Source organism: Glycine max, chromosome 7 (genome assembly GCF_000004515.6).
Source record: "Glycine max cultivar Williams 82 chromosome 7, Glycine_max_v4.0, whole genome shotgun sequence".
Classification (NCBI taxonomy): domain Eukaryota; kingdom Viridiplantae; phylum Streptophyta; class Magnoliopsida; order Fabales; family Fabaceae; genus Glycine; species Glycine max.
The window spans coordinates 41,929,449-41,954,844 of NC_038243.2; the positions used below are offsets into that span (position 1 = coordinate 41,929,449).

Below are 25,396 nucleotides of genomic sequence, written 5' to 3' on the forward strand. Positions count from 1 at the left end.
ATCTTAATATAACATGAAACCTTTAAAATGAGTTTTTATTTTAAAATTAGTTTAAAATTAAAAGTAAAAATTGGTTATTACTTTTAAAAATTTCAAACTTCAAAACTAAAAACAACCTCAAAAGGACAAATAATTTTTTAAACATTACAGATAGTAAAAAATACTACAAGATATTAAAAATATTGCTTATTTTTTTAAGGAAAAAATTGTTTAATAAATCTTATTTAGAAACATTTTTTAATTAATAAAAAAATTTAGAAACCAATTCAACTAACGTGCCAAATATAACTTAATTTGAGAGATTTATTTCCAACAGTAACAAATAAAAAGAAAGAGTAATTAATATTATTTTTTTTCAAGTGAGTTTAATTTTTAAAGTAGTTATTATAAAAATGATTAATAATTAATATTGTTTTACATGACAATATACAGTGGAAAAACATTTATGGTTTTAGTGTATTTAAATTGAAATCCTAATTTTTTCAATGTTTTAATGTTTACAAACTAAATTGTTGTTCTCTTTTTCCTAAAAATCTCAAGCCCCTTTTAAAATGTTAATGTAAAAAATAAAAACATTTTAAATATTGGTGCAAACAGGACAGAGGTTCTGGGTTTTCTCTTCACATTACAAAGTACAAACACTCTGCAGCAGGAGCGTACGCATAACTCCCCGCCGTCCGGACATTTCTTGGTTCCTGGTACGTGTGTCTGACTTTTTTTTCTTACTATGTTGTCTTCTGCCTTAGGATTTGTGCTTTGTTTCTGCGTTCATAAATCAGAATCAAGATCTCATTACTACTTTCGCACGTGTTGCTTTTGTTGATCTGGGCAATAAGGGTTGAGCCCTTTTATTTTTTCTGATTATGCATGCTGATGAAGTTGATGGGAACGTATTCAGTTTTTTTGAGCTTCTTTTTAGGTTGTTTAGAATTCTGAAAAATAAGTGAGGGACTTGAGATTGATTTTCTAAGGTAACTGTTCAGTGCACTGCCCAAATGTTCAAAAGTAACAACATACACACAAAGGAGAAGAAAATAAGAAGGAAAAGTGAAATAAGTTTCTCCCATAAGTTAAAATTAGCCTTTTGGAGAAGCTAATTGATTTTAACTTCAGAAGCTAATTTTAGCTTATGGGAGAAGCTTGTTTCATTTTTTCTTTTTATTTTCTTTTAAGTGCTTCTGAAGAAGAAACTTATCAAAACAGGGCCTTAGAAGAAACATGTTAGCATGTTATATGTCTGAAAGTATATTAAAATCTAATGTTTTAACCTGCTATTGCTAATATACTCCTTTTGCAAAACAAGGAGGAGAATATTAGCATCCTTTATTCATGTGTGTGCGTGTGTGTATGCATTCCTCAAGGTGGATCTATCAAAAGCTACGTGTGTGCAGTTGAAAGAGCATTCATCCTCCACACCAACCTTGGAAAGTGTAGTTATGTTTGGCATGCTTTATTTAATAGTTTTTCTTAGTATCAGAATTTTGGACCAACCAAACTTATCTAAAATGAAGTTTCTCAATTTGCCATGAGATTCCTTGATTGCACTTCTAATGTGGTTACTTAATGCTGCTTGATAGAAATTTCAAAGAATACCAATGGCTCACAGGCGTTGCCTCTTGATAAGAGGGAACCTCATGAATCGGAAGTGCCACCCATCTTTCAGTTATGTTCTCCATAGCAATGAAGGGAAACGTGAATGCCCTGATGAAAAGTCATCTTCAGCTGGCATTAGTAATTCTATCCAAAGAAGGATGTTTGGGAACTCAGTTGATGGATCAATGCGGTTTGTTTCCTATTCTGGTCAAAGAATGCATTCAAACAGATTCCTTTCTCCGTACTCTGGATATAATTTCTGTCGACATATGTCAACAGTCAATCAGGGTTCTGATAAGATTGACATAATGACTGACATAGCAGATGTTCTCAAAGACACAACTGTGGAAGCTGTAACTTCTCAGGCTCCCATCGTTAAAGAAGTTGCAATTGCTGCTGCTGACTCCGCTTTACCTGTGAAGGCCTTGCAGTACATTATAGATGCTGTGCATTCCTACACTGGATTAAACTGGTGAGTTTATACTTATTTACCTGTATGATTTTAAAAAAAGATATAAAATTAGTGCTAATTTTAACATCTGCCAGTAAAAGATGAGATGAGAGAGATTAGACAGAGAGAGAGTAGAGAGAGAGAGGGAAAGACAGGGGGGGGGGGAGAGAGACTGAGAGAAACTGACAGAACCAGAGGGCCACCCCGAGGGAGACACCTAGAGAGAGAGCAGCGGCGAGGACGTGTACAGAGCAGGAGCATTGATCGTCGACATTACAATATTCGACGAGGAAACGCAGAGGAAGGGGACGTGGGCAATGATGATGATACCAGAACCTTAATCAATGAAGGAGAATGGGTTGAAGTAACCCGTAGGAGGAACAAGAACACGGCAGCTACTCGATTGCAATCACGGCCAAAGAACCAGCATCTACCTAATAGAACAGTAACATGGAGGAACAAGGCTGACATCACAACTTTTTACTTCTCTAGATTCCCATCATGGGTTAACGAGAAGGACTTGTGGCAGAAATTTCAAAGATGGGGTAAGGTACGGGAGGTTTTCATCCCCAAATATAAAAATAGAGAAGGGCAGAGATTCGTCTTTGTCAGATATAAGGATGTTGAAGACGCAGTGGGGCTGGAAAGAAAACTAGATAACAACATCTTCTTCGGAGGGAGGAAAATGTTTGTTAACCAGCCCAAATTTGAAAGGAGCACGACAGCCATAAGGAAGCAAAATGGTAACAGTACGCCTCGTAATGTCAACTTGCAAGGCGAGGATAGACGTAGACAAGGAGGCTTGAAAATGAATGATAATGGCGGAAAATTTCGATCGTACGCCGAGGTAGTTAAGGCGGCTTCGCCGGGAACGAGTGCTCTCTGCAACTAGAACGAAAAATTTCTCAAGTCGTAGAGGTTGCGAAGACACCAGTGGTCCTCCATATATCAAAGGCGCAGAAGGAGTGGATATAGAATGCTTGGGTGGGTCGTTTAAAAAATATTGGCATGTTTGAAAGGTTAGAGGAGGAATTCAAATGGGTGATAGATAACGATGTTACCCCGTGTTATTGGGGTGATGATTGGGTCATCTTCCATAACCTGCAAGAGTCTAAGGCCACGCAAATTATACAGGAGGAGAGGAAGAACGGGTCCACTCCGATCATGGCCCTTCAGAAATGGTCCCAGGACATTCGTCCGACACATAGGTTGGCATGGGTTTTCATCTGGGGTCTGCCGCCGACGGTGTGGGAGCCGGAATCAATGGGAAAGGTGGTGGCGGAACTTGGCGACTTAGTGGAAGTTGGCGAAACGGTGGAGAACAGATCGCGGATAGACGTGGCAAGGATCCTTATCAGGACGAAGCGTAGACCGGGGATTCAATCGGAGGTGACAGCGGCCATAGATGGAGCTTCAAACGTCATTCATGTGGTTGAAGATATGTCGTGCTTGGGTGCGTGGCGGAACCTGAAGAGAATGGACACTGGGTTTCCGCCGTCCCCGTTTTCGACGGAGCCAAACACCCCTGCTACTGCTGGAGGAGATTTCCAAGGGGCCGCTAGCAATTTCGAGATATCCGACAGTACTCCCGGCGATGATGAAGGATTCTCCACCGACGGGAGGCAGCCATACTCCCTTCACTCGCGCCGTGACCATTGGGTAAAAGCCATTGGTCAACGATGTTTGGACCGGGACTTTGGGGACTTTGGGGACTTTGGGGACCATGGGGTCATGGACCAACCAACCAACGACAATAATTTTTTGAATTGTCCCCCACCCGTTGGTCCTGCTATCTTACCCGAAGAAGCCTCTGCCCAAAAGCTGATGATGAGGAGTGCAATTAATGATATTCCGAAAGGGGATGGGAGAGATAAAACCCACATCCAGGAGACCCAACATGGAAAGCTTATAGTGGAAAGTCCGACAGGTTCAGCCCGAGACTCAGCCAAGGAGCAGCATAAGTCTACTCCAAATGAAGCAACTCTGCCAGCTTATGTTGACCAACCTTATAATAAGGTTTATTCTACCCCAGATCAAATTTATGAGGATGAGGGGGGGAATATGGGCCCCAGACCTAAAGGCCCAACACCAGCTCCTGCCACTAGATATTATGTAAGAAGAAAGGAGCTGCTGGGGTACAGAGGACAGGCCCTATCTCACGTGGAATCAGATGTGGACCTCCTAACCTCTCCTAATTTGCCTCCTGAAGTGGTTACAAATAGCAAATCTCAAGACAATAATCTTGGGCAAATCAGTTCTCATACCCTGGAAAACCAATATGCCTTAGTAAAGCAAATGGGCCTGACCCATGGAGAGGATAGCTTGCAGGTTCGGAGGATGATGTTCGACATGGAAAACAGAGATACCAAGAAGGCAGCATAGATGGGAATTAAATTGGCCTCATCATGATTATTTTCTCCTATAATTCAAGAGGTTTGGGTAGGGGGATTAAGTGGGCTGTCATCAGGAGGATTAATATGAAGCATAAGGTGGACATTGTGTGTATTCAAGAAACCAAAAAGGAGTCTTTTGAAAAGCGCATCTGCCAATCTATGTGGGGAGATTCTTTCGTGTCATGGGATTTTGTTCCTTCAATTCAAGCATCTGGCGGCTTGCTGTGCTTGTGTGGAATAACTCAGATTTTCAGGTGGAGAGGAGGGTTAAAGGCAGAAATTTTCTAATGTTAGAGGGGAAATGGATAAAAGATAATCAGTAGATTCGAGTTGTTAATGTCTATGCACCTTGTGACTTACCTGGGAAAAGGGCACTGTGGGATGACCTGAGGCACCTCAAGGATTCTGATCCTAGTGGTCTATGGTGTTTTCTAGGGGACTTCAACACTATAAGGAATCAGGCAGAGAGAATTAGTATATCTCAGAGGTCTGATGTTACCTCAGATACTTCAGACTTCAATGACTGGATATTTGTGATGGAGCTCCAGGATATTAGATGCTTTGGTAGCAATTTCACTTGGTTTAGGCCCAATGGCAATGCCAAGAGTAGGCTAGACAGATTCTTGGTGTCTGATCAGTGGGTATCCTTGTGGCCTGACACCTCCCAACATGTCCTTCAAAGAGATTATTCGGACCATTGTCCAATCATCTTGAAAACAAAGATGGTGGATTGGGGCCCTAAGCCTTTTCGGGTGGTGGACTGGTGGCTTAACCATAAAGGGTATCATTCTATGATTAAAGAGGCATGGAATATAGATCTGCAGGGTGGATGGGGGGAGTTTCCCTTAAAAATAAGCTGAGGAACCTTAGATTGGTTATAAAACAATGGTGTAAAGAGAAGGGGGACATTAAAGCTTCCAAGATTCAGAACCTGAAGCAGAAATTATGTGATTTGGAGAACCTAGCTTCTCACAGAACTTTATCTGATACTGAAGTCATAACCAAGAGAATTCTGCAACAACAGCTGTGGGATATTTCAACTGCCTATGAATCATTGTTGAGGCAGAAATCAAGGGCTAAGTGGATCAAGGAGGGCGACAGAAATACAGCTTATTTTCACAAACTGATAAATTTTAGAAGAAGCTCAAGTGCTGTCCATGGTATCCTCATTGATGGTGTTTGGGTCCAGCAACCAGACCTTGTTAAGAAGGTAGTGCTTAACTTCTTTGCTGAGAGGTTCACTGAGCAGAATCATCATAGACCTACTTTGGATGGGGTGCAATTTCCCTCCATAGACCAATATCAAAGAGAGGGGTTGATTGCTCCCTTTTCTGACATAGAGCTCAAGGATGCTGTTTGGAGTTGTGCTGGAGATAAATGCCTGGGACCGGATGACTTTAATTTTAATTTTATCAAGGAGTTTTGGGGGCTGTTGCAACCAGATTTTAGAAGATTTGTGGATGAATTCCATGCTCATGGCACTTTTCCTAGAGGAAGTAATGCATCTTTTGTGGCTCTTATCCCTAAGATAACCCAACCACAGTCTTTAAATGATTATAGGCCCATATCTCTCATTGGCTGCATGTATAAAATCATGGCTAAGCTCCTAGCAAATAGGTTGAGGGTAGTGCTACCAGATCTAATAGATGAAAGGCAGTCAGCCTTCATAAAGAATAGGCATATCCTTCATGGAATTCTCATTCTCAATGAAGTGGTGGATGAAGCTATTCAGAGAAAGAAGCCTGCTATGATATTTAAAGTGGATTTTGAAAAAGCCTATGACTCAGTATCCTGGTCTTTTCTGGACTATATGTTGATGAGATTAGGTTTTTGGCTGTGGGGACAAAATCAAATTTTGGCAGGATTCTTGGTTGAGTGAGGGCTGTAATCTTCAGCAGAAGTATAATCAACTCTACATGATCAGTAGACAGCAGAATCTCTCCATTTCTAAGATGGGAAAATTTTCTCAGAATGCATGGAGCTGGGAGTTCAAGTGGAGAAGGAGATTATTTGATTATGAGTACGCGATGGCTGTTGATTTCGTGGATGAAATTTCTGATATCTCTATCCAGCATCAGGTTCAGGATACCATGATTTGGAAAGCTGATTCTAGTGGTGCCTATTCCACTAAGTCAGCCTATAGGCTCCTAATGCCCTCCAATAGTCCTGCTCATACCAGGAGGAATTTTCAGATCCTTTGGCATATGAAAATCCCCCCAAGAGCTGCGGTTTTCTCTTGGAGGTTGTTTTTGGATAGACTCCCCACTAGGGGTAATTTGTCCAGAAGAAACATCCCTATTCAGGATATTATGTGCCCTCTTTGTGGTTGTCATCATGAGGAGGCTGGGCACCTTCTCTTCCATTGCAAAATGACTACGGGGCTGTGGTGGGAATCCATGGGATGGATCCGGGCTATAGGAGCTCTTCCAGCTGATCCGGCTAGCCACTTTATCCAATTCTGCGATGGATTTGCTGCAAGGAGTAATCACAGTAGGAGGGGCGTGTGGTGGATTGCTTTATCCATTACAATTTGGCAGCATAGGAATTCCCTCCTGTTTCAAGGCATTCCTTTTGAACCGCAAAAAGTATTGGAGGAAGCATTATTTTTGGCTTGGTCTTGGCTAAAAGTAGGAGACAAAGGTTTCAATACATCATTTAACCACTGGTCTACCAATCTTGTGGAGGCCTTTGGTTAAATGTGGGTATTTGTATTGGTGTCCTTTTGGTGGGATATGTTGGGGTTGTTGATATTTCTGTTTTTGGAAGGTGGCACCTTCGTGCCTTGTACTTGTTACCTTCAGTACCTCTGATACTGTTTAGTTTATTAATAATATTCATATTTTTGCCTTCCAAAAAAAAAATAAAAAAAATTAACATCTGCCTGAATTCTGAGGAATTTCTAAAATATTTCAGAATTGGCACTCATGCATGTCAAGTTATGATTGGCGAATGCTTTGCTTTTTTGAGAGATTGTAGGTTTTAACTATCAATTTCTTTGGTTTCTCAGTTTCTTAGTTTGATTTACCATACATAATAAGTACTAAAACAATTTATTTACCCCAAATATTAAGTTTTAAGATTCTGTATATGGCTAAAGAGTACTCTTTTGTGGGAGAATTGATTATGGTGTAATTGTTTCTCTCATGATGAGTACATGGTATAGCCATGTAGGTTGTTCTTGCATCTTAAAATACTGAATGTCATTTTAAATGGAAACGCATTTTATTCATAGTAAATAATGTCTGTATTGGCATCTCAACTCCTTTGATGACATTTCAAAGTTTACTGAGAATTCAGGGCTTTTGGGATTGTGCTAGCAAGTTTATTCTTGGATTGTTACCATTCATGATACATATTCTGGGGTTCAATTCTCCAATGATCTGTATCTTCACATTTAAACAAAGATTTGGTGGCACATGGGCATTGAAAGGAAACAACATCACCTTATTACTTCATTGTTTCAGGTGGGCATCCATAGTTCTAACAACTCTCTTGATTCGGAGTGCAACAGTTCCACTCTTAATAAATCAACTTAAGGCCACTTCTAAGCTTACAGTATGTTGTGCGACTTGTATCTTCATCACTTTTTCTTTCTAAACTAATGTATTTGCAATAATTTTTTCTTGTTCCTTTTTCCTTCACATGACTTGGTTGGAGTGTGGACAAATGTTAAACATTTGGAGAGGGAACTGTTTCCTCTCTTTGAATTAAGATATTCTAAACATGGGGTTGGTGGATAGTTCCCTTGTTCCCAGCTCTGCTCTTTCTCTCTCTCCCTGTTTCTCCTTGAAGGTCCTCAACCTTGTTGTAGTTATTATATCAATGATGAACTTTTTCAATATTCCAATCTACCTTGTTACCTAACTGTTTCATGTGTGTTGCAGATAATGAGGCCGCACATGGAAAAAATAAAGCAAGAGATAGAGGATAAGGTATTGAAGTTATATATCTTCTAGTCAGTTCCCCGCCCCCCGTTAAGTCAGTTTTAACTATTGGTAATAGTGGATATAATAGTCGCACAATAAGGTTATGCCATGTGTCAATGGTCTGTTTACCAAGTCACCACTTAGTCGAGAAAAACTAATGGTAGAAAGTAAAACCATGTTAGGGATTGAATGGAAATCTTTTTATATAACTAAAAGCCAAATTTGACTAATTTTTCAGGGACAGAAAACATACTTAAGCCTAAAATTTTGCCTACATACAGCTCGAATACCATATTCCTGTGAAATATTGTATAATTGTGATTTCATCAAGATTATAACATGATTCATACTAAATAAAATAATAAACTAATGCCTATACATAACATACAATTTTTTTTCTAGTCGGTAAGGTTGAGGTTTGACGTTATTATCTCCTGTTCTACATAAAAATATAGGCCACCTTATCATTCAGTTATTACACATTATTTGTATTTCTACAAAACAATCTATTTGGTTGCTGACCGTGCATTCCTTGTGCCTGTCGAGATTGCTAGTATTTTCCCAGTCTAAACATGTATGTTGAGAATCAGGAAATATATCTCGTTTATTGTAAATTGATATGTTAGGATTTCATTTAGGGGAAACATATCCAATTTAGGGGAAACTACATCTCCTGCAATTGTATGTAATTAATTCCTCCAGCTTATATAAATCAGTACCGTAGGGTCTCTTGGACATATGGTTTCCAGACAAATATCCCTCTGTTTCTCCTATTTTTAGAATGTATATTTATTAATTACTTTGAAATTCCCCTTACCTTTGCCTGCCTTGTTAGAGAAATTTAAGTTTGTATTTTCATACATGTATGCTATAGAATGTTGTACCAGAAACAACATTTTCTCTATTGACAATAAGTATTCATTTTTCAGGCTATGGATCCTGTAGCTGTTGCTGAAGGTCAGAAAAGGATGAAGAAGCTATTTAAGGAGTAAGTGGTTTTTCAATTTGCTTGTAAAGGATTTAAGGAAATCCTTGACATTATTTTTGTGGCCGTTTTAAGCTATAACCGCTGCTAGTCATGTTTGATTCTCCCAATCTGATTTAATTACTTTGTTTGGTGATATAATGTATTAGTGAGCAATCTTTGAATTGACATGTGATAGCCTTAACAGAAATCAGTAAACAATCAGTGCCTGGTGTTAACTAATATGGAATGGTATTGTAAGACAACTCAAATGCTGCTGGGCCTGAATATGGAAAGGAGGACAGAATAAATAGCGTGGAAATAAGTCAACCCATTGATGAGTTAGGCCAATTTGAGACTTCCCCAATTATATTGAAGGGCAGTGGATTGAAGGAACTAATTGACTGGGAAGAGCAGAGTAGTGAAAGGTTGGACTCGGGGGGTTCAACAAAAAATAAAAGCCCAACAACATTGGAGGTTATGTGCTAAAAGAAAAAATAAAGGGCCTCAAACATAGATTGAAAATCTGGAACAAAAAAGCAATTTGGTGACATTCAGAGGAAGATGTCAAGGACTGAGAGGGAGCTGAACTTGCTGGAAAAAGGAGACGAAAGACAGTTGAGTGCTCAAGAAATTAGACTGAAGAAGCGGCTGTAGGAAGAATAATGGGTGGTAGTCAGCTCTCATGAATCCTTGCTTCGACAGAAGTCAAGGACCAAATGGCTTAAAGAAGGGGACTGCAACTCCCACTTCTTCCACCTCTCAGTTAATGGGAACCGAAGACATAGTATGCTAAGAGGTCTGCTAGTTGATGGCTGTTGGATAGAAGATCCCAGCAGGGTAAAAGAAGAGGTCCGTCAGTTCTATATGAAGAGATTTCAGGAGGTGGAGGGGGTCAGACCAAGGCTGAATGGGGTCAGATTTCAGACAATTAACTAGCAGCAAAATGAATATCTGGTAGAGGTTTCATGAGAAAGAAATAAGGGACGCAGTGTGGGAATGTGGGAGTGATAAGTGCCCTGGACCGGATGGTTTAACTTGAAAAGCTTTGATATTTAGTGAGTTGAAAAGTAACCTCACTTAGCTTAGCTTTATTAACTTTAACACACATACATATATACATAATACAAGGCTTAGAGATAAGACAGCTTGATGGGACATTACAATGCTGTCTTCTGAAACAAGTTAAACATAAAGCTAGAAGCAAGCATGTACACACATAATTTAACACTCCCCCTCAAGCTGGAGCATATAAATCATATGCACCAAGCTTGGAACATATAAACTGAATCCTAGTTCCCCTTAAGGACTTAGTCAAAATGTTTGCTGACTGATCATTAGAATTGATGAACTCAGTGGTAATCTCCTTGGACAATAATTTTTCTCGAATGAAGTGACAATCAATCTCTATGTGTTTGGTCCTCTCATGAAATACTGGATTGGACGCAATGTGGAGGGCTGCCTGATTGTCACAAAATAACTTCATTCGTGCAACTTCACAAAACTTCAATTCTTGAAGAAGTTGCTTAATCCACATAAGTTCACATGTGACCAAAGCCATAGATCGATACTCAGCCTCTGCGCTGGATCGAGCAACAACAGTCTGTTTCTTGCTTTTCCAAGAGATAAGATTCCCTCCAATGAAAACACAGTAACCTGAGGTAGATTTCCTATCAATAGGACAACCAGCCCAATCTGCATCACAATATCCAGATACTTGCATATTACCCTTGTCTTCATATAGTAATCCTTGACCAGGAGCTCTCTTTATATATCTAAGAATACGCATAACGACATTCCAATGATCAACATGAGGACTCTTCATAAACTGACTAACCACACCAACAACAAAGGAGATATCAGGTCTTGTAATGGTGAGATAAATAAGTTTTCCCACAAGTCTTCTATATCTCTCAGGGTCAGGATAAATATCACTCTGATCTGCCATGAGCTTCAGATTTGGATCCATGGGGCTATCAACAGGTCTGCAATTTTGCATGCCTGTCTCCTCCAAAATGTCAAGGGCATACTTCTTCTGTGAGATCACAACACCATCTCCTGACTGAGCCACCTCAATACCAAGAAAGTACTTCAAATATCCCAGGTCTTTGGTCTGAAAATGACTGAATAAATGCTCCTTTAGCTGGACAATCTTAGTAGCATCATTCCCTGTAATCACTATATCATCAACATATACTATCAAATAAACACATTTTCTAGGGGATGATTGACAATAAAAAACAGAATGATCGGCTTCACTACGTTTCAACCCAAAAAGTTGAACAATATGACTGAATTTACCAAACCAAGCCCGAGGAGATTGCTTCAAACCATAGAGAGATCGACGCAACTTACACACAAGACCATACTCCCCCTGAGCAACAAACCCAGGAGGTTGCTCCATATAAATATCCTCCTCAAGGTCACCATGAAGAAAGGCATTTTTAATATCAAGCTGATGAAGAGGCCAATGACGCATGGCAGTCATAGCAAGGAACAAACGAACAGTCGTGATCTTAGCTACCGGAGAGAAAGTGTCACAATAGTCAAGGCCATATATCTGAGTGTAGCCTTTAGCGACTAATCTAGCCTTAAGCCGATCAACCTCACCATTAGGACCAACTTTAACTGCGTAGACCCACCTACAACCCACAGTCTTCTTGCCAGGGGGAAGAGAAACAAGTTCCCAAGTACCATTATGCTCAAGAGCCTGCATTTCATCAATCATAGCCTGTCTCCATCCAGGATGACTAAGTGCCTCATGAGTATTAGAAGGAACAAAATGCGAAGATAGAGAGAATACAAAGGAAGAATATGAAGGAGACAAACGATGATAACTTAAAAAATTATAGATAGGATGAGGATTACGAGTGGATCGAGTACCTTTTCGGATGGCAATGGGCCAGTCTGAATCAGACGAAGGTGAGGAAGCAGGATCCATGGCTTGAGGATTGATTGAAGAAGAATGAGAATCATGAGGAGAGGCTTCAGGTATTGGAGAACCAACTGTCTGTGTCCTGTGTTCATGTGTAAGAAGAGGTGGAGAAGCAACTTCAGTCGGATGTGGTGGAGAAAGTGAAATTTCATTGACATTTTGGTGTGAGATACCTAGGGGACAAGGAGAGGAAATAGGAAGAACATTCTGGATGGAAGAGGAATGGTCTGTAGATGGTGAGAAAAATGGTGTATCTTCAAAGAAGGTTACATCTGCAGACATATAGTATCGTCTGGTAGATGGAGAGTAACATTTGTAACCCTTTTGAAGACGAGAATAACCTACAAAGACACACTTGATTGCCCGGGCAGAAAGTTTGTCTAAACCAGGAGAAAGATCATGAACAAAACAAGTACAGCCAAACACTTTAGGTGGAACATGGAATAAAGGATCATGAGGAAAAATAATTGAGTGAGGGATTTGATTTTCAAGGAAAGATGAAGGCATTCTATTAATCAAGAAACAAGCAGTGAGCACCGCATCCCCCCAATGGTGTGTAGGAACATGAGATGCTAACATTAGTGAGCGTGCGGTGTCAAGAAGATGACGATTTTTCCGTTCTGCTATACCATTTTGTTGTGGTGTATGGGGACAAGCAGATTGATGTAGAATGCCTTTTGAAGATAAAAGGGAAGTAACATCATGAGAGAAATACTCTTTGGCATTATCGCTTCTAAAGATCTTAATTGTTTTTCCAAATTGGTTTTCAATCTCATTTAGGAAGGACACAAATATAGGCAAAAGTTCTGATCTGTCTTTCATTAAATAAACCCAAGTACATCTAGAGAATTCATCAATAAAGGTTACAAAATATCGAAAACCAAAAGATGTAACACGGCTTGGTCCTCAAATATCAGAATGAATGGTAGAGAAAGCTGAATTACATCTTTGAACAGTTTGTGGGAATGAAGACCTAACATGTTTTCCTAGTTGACAAGACTCATACTCTAGGACTCGAAGATTCTTCAGACTAGGGACCATCATTTTCAGCTTTGGTAAACTTGGGTGACCTAGACGATTATGCAAAAGTGTGGGATTTGAAGTTGCAAAACAGGAAACAGAAACATTGGATTTCAAGTAGTAAAGCCCTCGTGATTCACGTCCTTCTCCAATCAGTCGACCCGTGCCATGTTCCTGAATAACAAAAGAATTAGCTGTAAAGGTTACTGATCAATTTAAAGAACGAGTTAACTGACTCAATGAAATTAGATTATAGGGACATTGAGGAATAAACAAAACAGAGTCCAACTTTAATGAGGATGATAAAGAAACTTGACCGCTTCCTTGAGCTGCAACTTTGGAACCATTAGCTACAGTAACAAGGTGAGGAATTTTTGGAAAAGAAATGGATGAAAAAGAGGACTTAATACCAGAAATATGATCAGAGGCACCTGAATCAAGAATCCAAGGACTGGGACCGTCAATAGATTGAGAAATACATGCCGTCGAGTAACATGGTACAGAGGAAGATGAGGCTTGACTGCTGGATTTCTCATATTTCAGCTTCAAATACTCTTGGTACTCTTCATTAGAGAACTTGGACTCTGATTTTTCTGTCTGAGCCACCTTGGCTACTTTATCAGGAAAGCCATGTAGAGAATAACAATTCTCTTGAGTGTGGCCCATCCTCTTGCAATAAGAGCATTGAGGACGTCCACCTCTACTACTCCGACCTCCTCTACTGTTACGGCCTCCCCCTCTCCCACGAGTTGCAACCATGGCTGATGTTTCCATCGTGTCAGCTGGATTTTCTTCTTTCAGCACATGGGGCACCCGAAGTAGCCTAGTGATGAGAGAATCCATCGATGGTACTTGATCTCCAGCAAGAACTTGATCACGCATATGATCAAAATCTGAATGAAGACTCCTCAAGATAAGAACCATATAGAACTTATCCAGCTTTTTATTCACTTCCTCCAGCGAATCAGCTACAAGAAACCTCTTCAACTCTTCCACTGCAGCTCGAGCTTTTCCTATGTGTGCAATCATGTCGTGGCTGGTTTGTTTGAGGGCTGTGACCTTCATAGTTGCATCAAACAAACTCTGAATATCATTGGCAAAGATTTCTCTGGCCTTCTTCCAAAAAGAACAACATGTTTTGAACGATCTAAGGATCTCCAAAACATCCGCCTCGACTGATTGCCACAAGACAGCACATAGCTGATAATCCAGCTTCTCCCACTCAGATTTTCTGTCACTTGGAACAGTATCGATACCCTTTTCCAAATGATCATGGTATCCTTGGCCAAGGAACCACAGCTCAACTGAAGCAGACCAGGACAAATAGTTCTTCCAGTTTAGTTTCGCAGTTGTGATAGTCGGAGTTTCAGAAAAAGAAAAAGTAGGTCCAGCAGAAGTCATTTTTGATCAATGACAGAAACCCTAACGGAAAAAGGGTAGAACTAAGCACAAGCTACCACACAAGCTTGTCAAAACAGAAAACCACCACTTGGAATGCAGCCACGAGGTGCCGACGAGGCTGCTGGAGCAACTCGGACAAGATTCCGATGACGGCACGGCGGCGCGTGAACTACACGCGCTGGAAGAGACACGAAGCTGTAACCGCGCGTTGGAGGCGCGTGGAAGCTCCGATGACGGCGCGTTTTGCAAGGTTTTGGTCGCGCTTTTCCGACGATCCTAACCCTGGTCTCGCCGGAGAAGATGACGGCGGCGGACGGCGGCGGACGGCGGTGACAACGGCGGACGGTGGCGGACGACGGCGGCGGACGGCGGAACCCGCTCTGATGCCAACTTGAAAAGCTTTGATATTTAGTGAGTTGAAAAGTAACCTCACTTAGCTTAGCTTTATTAACTTTAACACACATACATATATACACAATACAAGGCTTAGAGATAAGACAGCTTGATGGGACATTACAATGCTGTCTTCTGAAACAAGTTAAACATAAAGCTAGAAGCAAGCATGTACACACATAATTTAACAGTTTAAACTTCAAATTTATTAAGGAGTTATAGGATGTAATTAAACCTGATCTGTTCCGCTTCTTGGATGAATTTAATGTAAATGGACGATTTCCCAAGGGAACCAATGCCTCGTTCATTGCACTGATCCCAAAAGTGCCGGATCCACAAAACCTCAACCAATAAAGGCCTATTTCATTAATAGGCAATATCTATAAGATTGAGGCCAAGTTGTTAGCAAGGAGATTGAAGAAGGTACTACCTGGTGGAATTGATGAGCGACAATCTACATTTATGGAGGCAGACACATGCTTCATAGTGTGCTTATTGCAAATGAAGTGGTTGGAAGAAATTTGGTGTAGATCAACATCCTTCAGTATGCAAACGATATGATTCTCTTCGGGGAAGCGTCAATGGAAAACGTAAGAGCCATTAAAGTGATGCTAAGGAGTTTTGAGCTGGTTTCAGGGATAAAAATAAACTTTGCAAAAGAGGGAGTGAGGAACGCTGTGTCATATCTAAACTACAGTTTGCTAATTGTACCTTTCTCATACTTGGGTGTTCCGACAGAGGCAAATCCATGAAGTTGTGTGACTTGGGATCCCATTATCAAAAATTGAGAGAAAATTGGTGAAGCGGAAGCAAAAACATCTTTCATTTGGGGGAAGGGTAACTTTGATAAAGTCTGCCCCGAATTCAATTCCTAATTATTTTTTTTTCATTTTTCAGAATCACAAAGGTAGTCGACAAGCTGGTGAAGTTGCAGAGGTGGTTCCTTGGGTGGAGGAGTAGAGCAAAAGAAAATTGCTTGGACAAGTTGGGAATTAGTATGCCTATCCAAGGAGAAAGGAGGTTTGAGAATTAGGGATTTGAACAAATTTAACTGTGCTCTTGTAGGAAAATGGAGATGGAACCTGTTTAATCATCAAGAAGAATTGTGGCTTAGAGTGTTGGACTCAAAGTACGGGGGATGGAGGAGCCTGGATGTTGAAAGGAGGAATTCTGCTGAATCTGTGTGGTGGAAGGACTTTTGTGATATGTGCCATGGGTTGGGGGAGGATAGCTGGTTTAAATCTGTTATAAGATGGAGTGTGGGATGTGGTTCAAAAGTCAGATTCTGGGAAGATGGGTGGAAAGATGATGGGATTCCATTAATGATAAGATATTCTAGGCTTTACCTAATTTCGAATCAGCACAACACATACATTCAGCAGATGGGGAGCAGTGTAGAGGGAGCATGGGAATGGTCTCTGTTGTGGAGAAGATTATTGTTCGAAGCTGAGATAGGTATGGGTGCAAATGTTTTGGAAGAAATCCAAGGAGTCACCATAAATGCCCACCAACAAGACTAGTGGGTGTGGCTGAATGATCCAAGTGGGATATATACTGTCCGTAGTGCATACAACCTGCTGGACAATGGCTCAAGAGATGAGAATCTGGATGGGGCATTTAAAGACATGGAAGTTAAAAATCCCGAGCAAAGCAGCCTTTTTTGCGTGGAGACTAATTAGGGACAGATTGCCCACTAAGTCCAACTTGTGCAGGAGAGATATTGACATAAATGACAAAATGTGCCCATTCTGCAGGGATAAGGAAGAATAGGCAGCTCATTTATTTTTCAGCTGTATTGGATTAACATGGTCGGGCCTTTGCCGAATAACCCAAGACAGCACTTTTTTCAGCAATCATTTTGTAGCTGCTTTCCTGGTATTAGAATTCAGCGTTGGCTCACCTGGTGGATTTCCCTAACTTGGTGTGCGTGGCACCACATGAATAGGATGATCTTCTCAAATGACAGCCTAAACGTTAACAAGTTGATGGAGGATGCTATTTTTTTCTGCTGGACTTGGTTGAGAAACCTAGAAAAAGGTTACGATAAACCTTTTCACCATTGGTCCAGTAATATCAGGGAGGGATTTGTGATCAGGGGAAATTAGGATTAGGTGTTGGGTGGATTTAGGAAATCTCCATAGTCAGATTTCTGGTTCCTTAATGCCTGCTAGGTAGTGTGTATTAGGGAACCATACTTCTGCTTGGGAGAGTATTGACATGTATATATATCAGTACCACTGGTACTGTTTTATCATATTAATATATACTATTATTTTTGCCAATCAAAAAAAAAAAATTCTGTTTTAGATTGTTTGTCTCCTCCTATAGACTAAGAAAGGTTTTGGCCCAGCTGGTGATTGCCCTCTACCCTCTTTCCTAACAATATTCTCCCCTTCGAAAGAAACCTTGTCCTCAAGGTTGAAGTCAGGAAATTGCTCTTGAATTGTTGCCTTTTCTTCCCAAGTGGCTTCTTCATCTGATTTTCCCTGCCACTGAATCAATACTTGTTGTATTGCTTCATCTCCTTGCTGTAATATTCTGGTACTCAACACGGTATGGTTGGAGCCCTGGTGACTGATCCTGTAACTCTATCGAGAGTTCTGCTTCTGCTGAGTGGTTACCAATGGCTAATTTTAACAAGAGGCATGGAATACTGGGTGAATGCGAGCTCCTTCTGGTAACTGAAGCTGAAAAGCCACTGCCCCAACCTGTTTATTCACTAGACAAGGCCCATAGTATTTGGCAGCCAATTTAGGATGTAATCTAATAGGCATGGAAGATTGCCTATAAGGCCTAATCTTCAAGTACTCCCAATCTCCTTTTATCTTGAATGGTACCCTATGAGCATTTGCATACTTAGACATATGGTCCTGAGCTCTTCTTAAGTGGAATTTTAACTGTTGTAAAGCCTCATCCCTCTCCATTAAATCCTGAGCCACTGCTTCTACCAGTATTTCCCCAGGAATAAACCTTGCCAATGAAGGGGGTGCTCTCCCGTACGCCACCTCAAATGGTGTACACTTAGCTGCCCCTTGGTAACTGGTATTATACCTTTATTCTGCCCAAGGAATAAATTCTGCTCACATCTTTGGTTGCTCAGAAGTAAAACACACCTCAAATAAGTTTCCAAGGTCCTGTTTAACACCTCCGTCAGCCCATCTGACTCAGGGTGATATGCTGTACTCATCCTCAACACAGTTCCTTCCCTTCTAATTTCTAAAGAGCTCCTGCCAAAAATGACTCACAAATACGGGATCCCTATCACTGACAATAGAGGCTGGAATGCCATGTAACCTCACCACCTCCTTGGTAAAAACTTCAGCCACAGATCTAGTGAATAAGGGTGTTTGAGCAGAGCATAAAATGGCCTTATTTGCTCAATCGATCCACTACCACTAATAAAGCATCAAATCCTCTAGACTTGAGAAGCCCCACCTCAAAATCCATACTGATATCCTCCCAAATGGCATTTGGAATGGGCAACGGTTGCAGCAAACCAGCAGGAGATGAAGCTTGATATTTGCTTCTTTGACAGATATGACAAGCTGCTACAAATTCAGTCACAGCCCCTTTCATGCCCTTCCAGTAAACCGATTGAGCAATCTAAGAGTTCGATATACCTAGGGGTGGGAATAGGCCAGGTCAGGCCAGGCTTTAAAAGACCTGAGCCTAGCCTACGATTAATTTTTGAGGCCTGAGCCTGGCCTATAGCCTATCAAAGGCTTTTATTTTGGCTCGGCCTGGCCTTTTTAAAAGCCTAACCTGGCCTGGTAGCCTATTTAAAAGCCTATTTAAAAATCTTCTTCACATTAAATCTTTAATATTCCTAGTTGTTTTTACCAAAAAAAAATAACACACCTTCTATAATAGGCTAAACAAGGCCTTAATATATAATTTTCCTTAATTTTTAATCTAACGTTAATTTAGTTGGTAGTCCTAAAAATATATTAATAATATAAACAGAAATCACCAAATGATATAAAATAATCTAAAACAAAAGAAAACCTCATACTTGAGGTAGTATCATCCTAGTCTATCAAACCAACATATTAATTATTACAACAAAAAAATAAAGCCTACATCTCCATTCTATTTGAACAGAACCGATGCATAAAATATCTACCAATAAAATTAATAGTAACGTCATTTCATCATTAGCTCGTCCATATTCACCATAAGATAAGATATGATAGGATATGATTGATTTTTGTATATGAACGTAATAGGATATGATAATATATGATTTTTGTATAGGAACGTAATAGGATATGATAAGATATGATTTTTGTATAGGAACGTAGGATATGATAAGATATGATTTTTATTTGCTCTAGAATATAGTAACGTACTAAAAGAAAAAGGAAACCTAATAGGAATAGAAAAAGGAATTATTAACAGAAATAAGAAAACTAATAAAAATAATGAGAAATATAAAGAAACTCACACCTTGTAATTAAAATTTTACTTAATTATAGGAATGGAATCTGTTAGTTTTTTAAAAAAATAATATTAATTGTATCCAAAATAATATATATATATATATATATATATATATATATATATATATATATATATTTAATTTAATAGGCTTTTAAAAAAGTCTGAGCCTAGTCTTTTAATTAAATAGGCCAGGCCAGGCCAGGCTTTATGTAGGCCAGGTCGTAGGCCCCTGTAGGCCGGCCTAGCCTATTCCCACCCCTAGATATACCCCTGAAGGAGAGGAGTGAAACTCTTGTAACAACTTAGGGATCCAACTTGAGGAAGAGGGTATAGGATCTAACAAAAGCAGTTAGACAGTTAATAACCAACTTACAGAATTGGGTATAGGCTGTTAGGGAGTAGAACACTACAAATAGAAAGAGAGGAGAAAGAGAAGGGGGTGAAGAAGTTAGTGAAAAAGTAGAGAGTAGTTGACGTCTTAAGGAGCTCTCCTATCATCCTGAAGAGTGTATTCTGTTACTTCTGGTTACATTGACCAGAGGGGTATCAATAAAAATCCTTGTTACATAGTTTTGTTCATCTTGTCTTCTTTTCCCTCCAGTTGAATCTATCAATGTTGTATCTGAAGATATATGCAAATAAATTATATATTTAAATTTTTTTTATTGTTTAGCTGTGTAATCATTGTATATATGTTAGAAGACTAGTTATTGTTAATATTTAAAACTGACATAAGTGGCCTGCAGTTCTCAGGAACCCTATTGTTTTAAGTACTAATTCAAACTTCATGGATCTTTTCTTTAGCTATTCAAATTTCATGGATCTTTTCTTTCACTAGATATTAATTTTCCCACTGTGGTTATGATAATGTAGATATGGTGCGAGTCCATTTACTCCATTGAAGGGACTCTTTATTCAAGGTCCTGTCTTTATTAGTTTTTTCCTTGCGGTAAGCTGGATTTCAATTTGATATTTTCTCTAATTTTGGGTACTTAGGAACCTATATGTTTCTATTTATTCTCATTCTTTTGTTTAACAATAGATAAGGAATATGGCTGAGAAGATGCCATCATTCAAGCATGGGGGAGCCTACTGGTTTGTTGATCTCACAACTCCAGATTCCTTGTACATTTTGCCAGTTTTGACTGCTTTGTCATTCTTAATAACAGTAGAGGTGACCATTTTCTTCTCAAAATCTTTCATTTCAATGCACTTCATAAATTGACCTTCTGAGTTCTTGCCTGAATGCTTGTGTGGCCTCACTTTTCTGTTTTGAATTTATCCTGGCAATGCACTAAAAAACTGGCTGCTTATAATACCTGAAAACATAGTCTCAAATTGAAGAGGCAAGAGTGGTGTTATCTGGTAAATTTTGTTACCAATTTAGATTGATTGATTTCACATTATTCCTCAGTGCAATATGCAAGAAGGCTTGGAAGGAAATCCAGTTGCTGGCACCATGAAAAAGTTCTCTAGGGGTCTTGCAGTCCTTACAGTTCCTTTCACCATGGGATTTCCAAAGGTAAGATTTTCCTTATTTTGTTGGGGAAGGAATACATTCTGTTTGCTTTCCATCTTCTCATTGTTTAAAATTATTTTGTATGAACTTAGAAAAGAAAAAATTAGGGTGATCTAAGTGTCTATGACAATTCTAGTAAAGGTTGTCACTTTGGTGCATTCAATATAGTTTGCTTCTCCCTTAACGGAGAACTTCATGCCAGGATCTTTGGGCTAAGGAATTTAACTAGAAATTGCGATAGTATAATGTCAGGTTTATGAGAAAAAATGTTTTGATGAAGATACTTAATAATAACTCTTAAGGTACCTTTGAAGCATTGAATATCATCATTGTTTGCATTACCTTTAGATAGGATGCATCCTGTAGCACATACATATCCTTTAAAATACATTTTTGACACGTGTTGGATGAGAGATTGAATGCTTATTATAATTTGATCTTGATAAATCACCATTATTTACAAATTTTAACTATGGTTGTCTTTTGAAAACTACTTGTATTAACTTGATTGTAATACAAACCCCGCCAAATTATTTTTTTCCTTCTCTTATAATAAAATTCTTAGCAGTTTGTGTTTTCTTATGGGTATTTGGTGTTTTTGAATGGAGCATAACAGCATAATTTCAAACTGGATATTTCTCCCTTCCCATCTTCTGTGGAACTGGGACAAAATAGTTTTCTTGACTTCTACGATCTCCATAGATATTGAGCACTGTTGAGATGATAGGATTGCTCTTTTTGTTTTGGTTGCTTTATCCTGTTCCGTAAGAAGATTTCTTAATTCTTATCCTCCTGCCTCGTGTTTCTCTATAATTTCTTTTACTTTTTTCTTTCAAAAGGAAAGATCAATATTAAGAAAATTAAAGTAACACTATATTCCAATCAGAAAACTTAAAAATATCTTTTACTTTTTCTTTTATAAAAGGAAGCTTTACCATAGTAAATACCAAAGGTTGTTTAGTAATTAATGTGAATTAAAAGGATATCTTTGGCAAAGCAAAAGTTATGCAATCCATGCTTTTATATAGTATAGACATTTATAGTGATCATCCATTTCCGTCCACATGTATCAGTAATAGCTATCTTCTTGAACATTTATATCTGATGGTCCATGGGGGTCTCCTTAATAACATAAATAGTAGTTTATATACATTATATATATAGCTGATTGAGGAAGGAAAAGGGGGCTTTCCTATTTGCTTTTGTTTGTCATTCTATATAGTTTTAACTTGTGTTCGTTTATAATTGTGCAGGCTATATTTTGTTACTGGATTACATCAAATTTGTTTTCACTTGTGTATGGACTTGGTAAGGAATTTCAATTTTCAAGTTTTTCATATGCAATATTACTTTGTCTTTTTCACCATTTACCCTTTCAATAAGCAGAAAATTGTCTTTTCCTCAAACACATTCCTTTGAAACATTTTGTTTGGAAGATTTTCTCAAGGTCATGTGGTAATGTGGCCTAAGTTCTGTTGGTATTATTTTTGGGACTTAAAAAATCAGAGGACTGGAGTCATTTTAACAAAGGAAATAGTTTGAAAGACCCAAGTGAGAAGTTGTTTCACTATGTCTAAGTTTCTTATTATTATGTGTCAAAGATCTTGGTTTCCATTTTCAACTGTATGCTACAAAACATAGGTGGACTTCTGTTATATGTAATATGCTCTTGATTTTTTAATCCCAATAATCTCTCCTTTTGTTTTTCTTTTGAATTTTACAGTCCTTAAATTTCCTGGTGTAAAGAAAGCTCTGCGGATTCCCATAATACCCCAAGCAGCACCCACCAGTGGTCCACAATCTCCCTTTTCTATATTTCCAGCACTAAAACAAGCTACGTCAGCAACAAATGGACCAAACTCAATGCCTGTTGAACCATCAAAACATCCAAAGAAAAAAACATCTTCTTCTGATGTCAATCAAAGACTTAGACGTTTAGAGAAACAAGTGAAAGGAAGAAAGAAAAACAAGAACTGAGGAGAAGTTGAATTGTTCCTTAGTTAAACCATCTAATATATAGTAGATGTACTGAAATTTTGTCATCATTTATGTCAGAAAATCTGTTAGAATTAGAATCAAAATTTTGAGTTATTTGTGATCTGAATTCTAAAGGATTTGCTGCTAATAATTAGCATGATTTGTTCCCAAAATAATTGGATGAGTCTGATGTAACTGATTCCATATTCTTGTTTCCTTTTTACTTACTGATTGTCAGGAATTGTTATTTCCATCTATTCAAATCTGTAATGAAAACAATGAAGATCGTTGTATTTTCTTTCTGTTATTTTAAAGTTGGTATCATGGTATGAGAGCCCTAGGGATCGATCATGAATTTCAAAGCTGCCATGGTTGGCTCCAGTACAGCCAAGTTTATTTTCTGACTTCTCTAGATTCTTATTTGGTCATTTACTTCGCCAAAAGTCATCTATCAATTTTGCAAAATCAGGAACTAAATGATGGTTTATAAAACTCGGGAATTAAAGTAACTCATTTTTTTTAATAATCTTGAGGACTAATTTAGAGATTCACTCCTATTATTACCCTTATCTGCAGAGTTGATTGGTTTTACTCGGCAAAGAATTTTAAGCCTATTCTCAACTTAATAAATCACTTGAGAAACATGATAGTGATACTTAGATAAGAATACAAAAGTTTTTTTTTTTTTTAAAAGAATACAGAAGTCTTTTAGTCCACATACCCCTCTGAGAAAATTTTGCTAAATTCAAGCCTGGAAACCTATGATGCAGCATATGAAATCATCAAGGTATCAACATCAAAATGAATCCTTAACATGGTTTTCTCAATAATAATTGAATAAGTAAAAATGGGCGGAAAAAAATATAATGAAGGAACTCAATTAGCATGGAAAATCTTCACAAGAACAATGCAAGCTTCTCGACCAATTAGGTTATGGATAACATTCAGTAACTTTATCATCCTCTCGGTGCTACCCGTGGCTACAGCTGTTTGCAAGAAGTGACTTCTTCCAGCAAGTCTAGCAATATTCAAAGGAGAATATTATGCAATAACCACATTATTATTGTTTCACAATATTTTGGATTATTGACTTTTACACATTTTTTGGAAGAAAAAATAATCACGTGAAGAACTTTTACAATCCACTTTGCTTTGCAAATTATTACAAATATCCATGAACATCTTTAACGACTTTTATATATTTGGATTCTGGAATGGAGCTTGCATGAGAAAATATAGCAGATAAAGTTCACAAGTAATGTTAAGGATTAAATAAGTTTTTAATATCTAAAAAATAGATCGTTTTCAAATTACTATTTAATATTTTTTTTTCAATTAAATACTTGAAAATTATTTTTTATGTTTTAACATAATACTTACCATTAGTCCTCTTCAGTTAAGTGATGATGTGACATATGTAATGCCACATCATCAAACCTTATCACTAAACATGTAGACAGAGGCTCCCATGTCATTATTTATTATTTCTTTTTAAAAAATCAAAATATAAAGGTTGACTTCCATTTTCGTGTCTTTAGTTGTTGTTGTTGCATATTTCGAACCCTAAGGGAGGCTCAAGGGAGACATTTGGGAATTTCAAACCCTAAGGGGGACTCTTGGGAAGCATTTGATAATTTCGAACCCTAAGGGTGTTTTGGTTGATGGGTGAAAGGATGAATGAAAATGGTGGGTCATCATTGTCGTCCTCATCTCTTGCATGGTGAAGTGTAAATGTGAGGTATCCATTATTATGTTCACGTTGCGCAGTGTGAACCATTCAGGGAGAAGGTTTTAGAGATGCCCACAATGGAATGTAAGCAAATGTCAATTCTGCGTTTTGTTTTGGGTTTTATTCTGTTCTATTACTTGTTTAATTGGTATTGTGTTGTAGGAATCAAGTTCTTGTAGATTTTTTCAATGAATTGGTAAAACTGAGGCTAGAAATAATGTGTTTGCAGAAGGGAGTGATTTGGCTCAATATGTTTAGGAAAATGAAGAGCTGAAACTAAAACTTGCTTCATTAATGAAGGAAGCTAAAACAAACGCAGAAGAAATAATAGATTTGAGAAAACAATTGTTGCACAAAAGGAAAAATGTTGTGCATCCTCAGTTCAATTATGCAGTTGAAGAGTAAAATTGGAAGGAAAAAGAATAATCTTGTTGTTGAAAGGAATAGAGTGAAGTTGTTAGGTTTTGTAATTGTAATTGCAATGAATGTTAGTGGTCATAGAAGGAACTGATTTTCCTTTTGTGTATCGGTAAGTTGGTAGGCTTTTGGTAGTTTGTCTTCTTAAATTTGGTATGTTGGTAGGTTGAGATGTAAATCTTGGAAAATAATTATGTTGTATTTGATGTAGTTGGATGCTTTTATTCTAACGACATGA

General features: G+C 38.4%; 1 protein-coding gene across 2 annotated transcripts; it reads left to right on the forward strand.

The window, feature by feature from the left end:
- Positions 1–559: 559 nt before the first annotated feature.
- LOC100787806 (mitochondrial inner membrane protein OXA1) lies at positions 560–23,319 on the forward strand. Of its 2 annotated transcripts, XM_041017414.1 has the most exons (11): positions 614–698; positions 1,578–1,783; positions 1,918–2,065; positions 7,902–7,992; positions 8,322–8,369; positions 9,293–9,351; positions 20,390–20,465; positions 20,559–20,690; positions 20,931–21,038; positions 22,289–22,343; positions 22,759–23,319. In XM_041017414.1, the coding sequence occupies exons 2-11, from the start codon at positions 1,666–1,668 to the stop codon at positions 23,010–23,012; spliced, it is 1,089 nt and encodes a 362-aa protein (XP_040873348.1). In that variant the 5' UTR covers positions 614–698; positions 1,578–1,665; the 3' UTR covers positions 23,013–23,319. The 2 variants fall into 2 exon arrangements, with proteins under 2 accessions (XP_003529495.1, XP_040873348.1); XM_003529447.5 differs by having other exon boundaries at positions 560–698; positions 1,578–2,065.
- Positions 23,320–25,396: the final 2,077 nt, after the last annotated feature.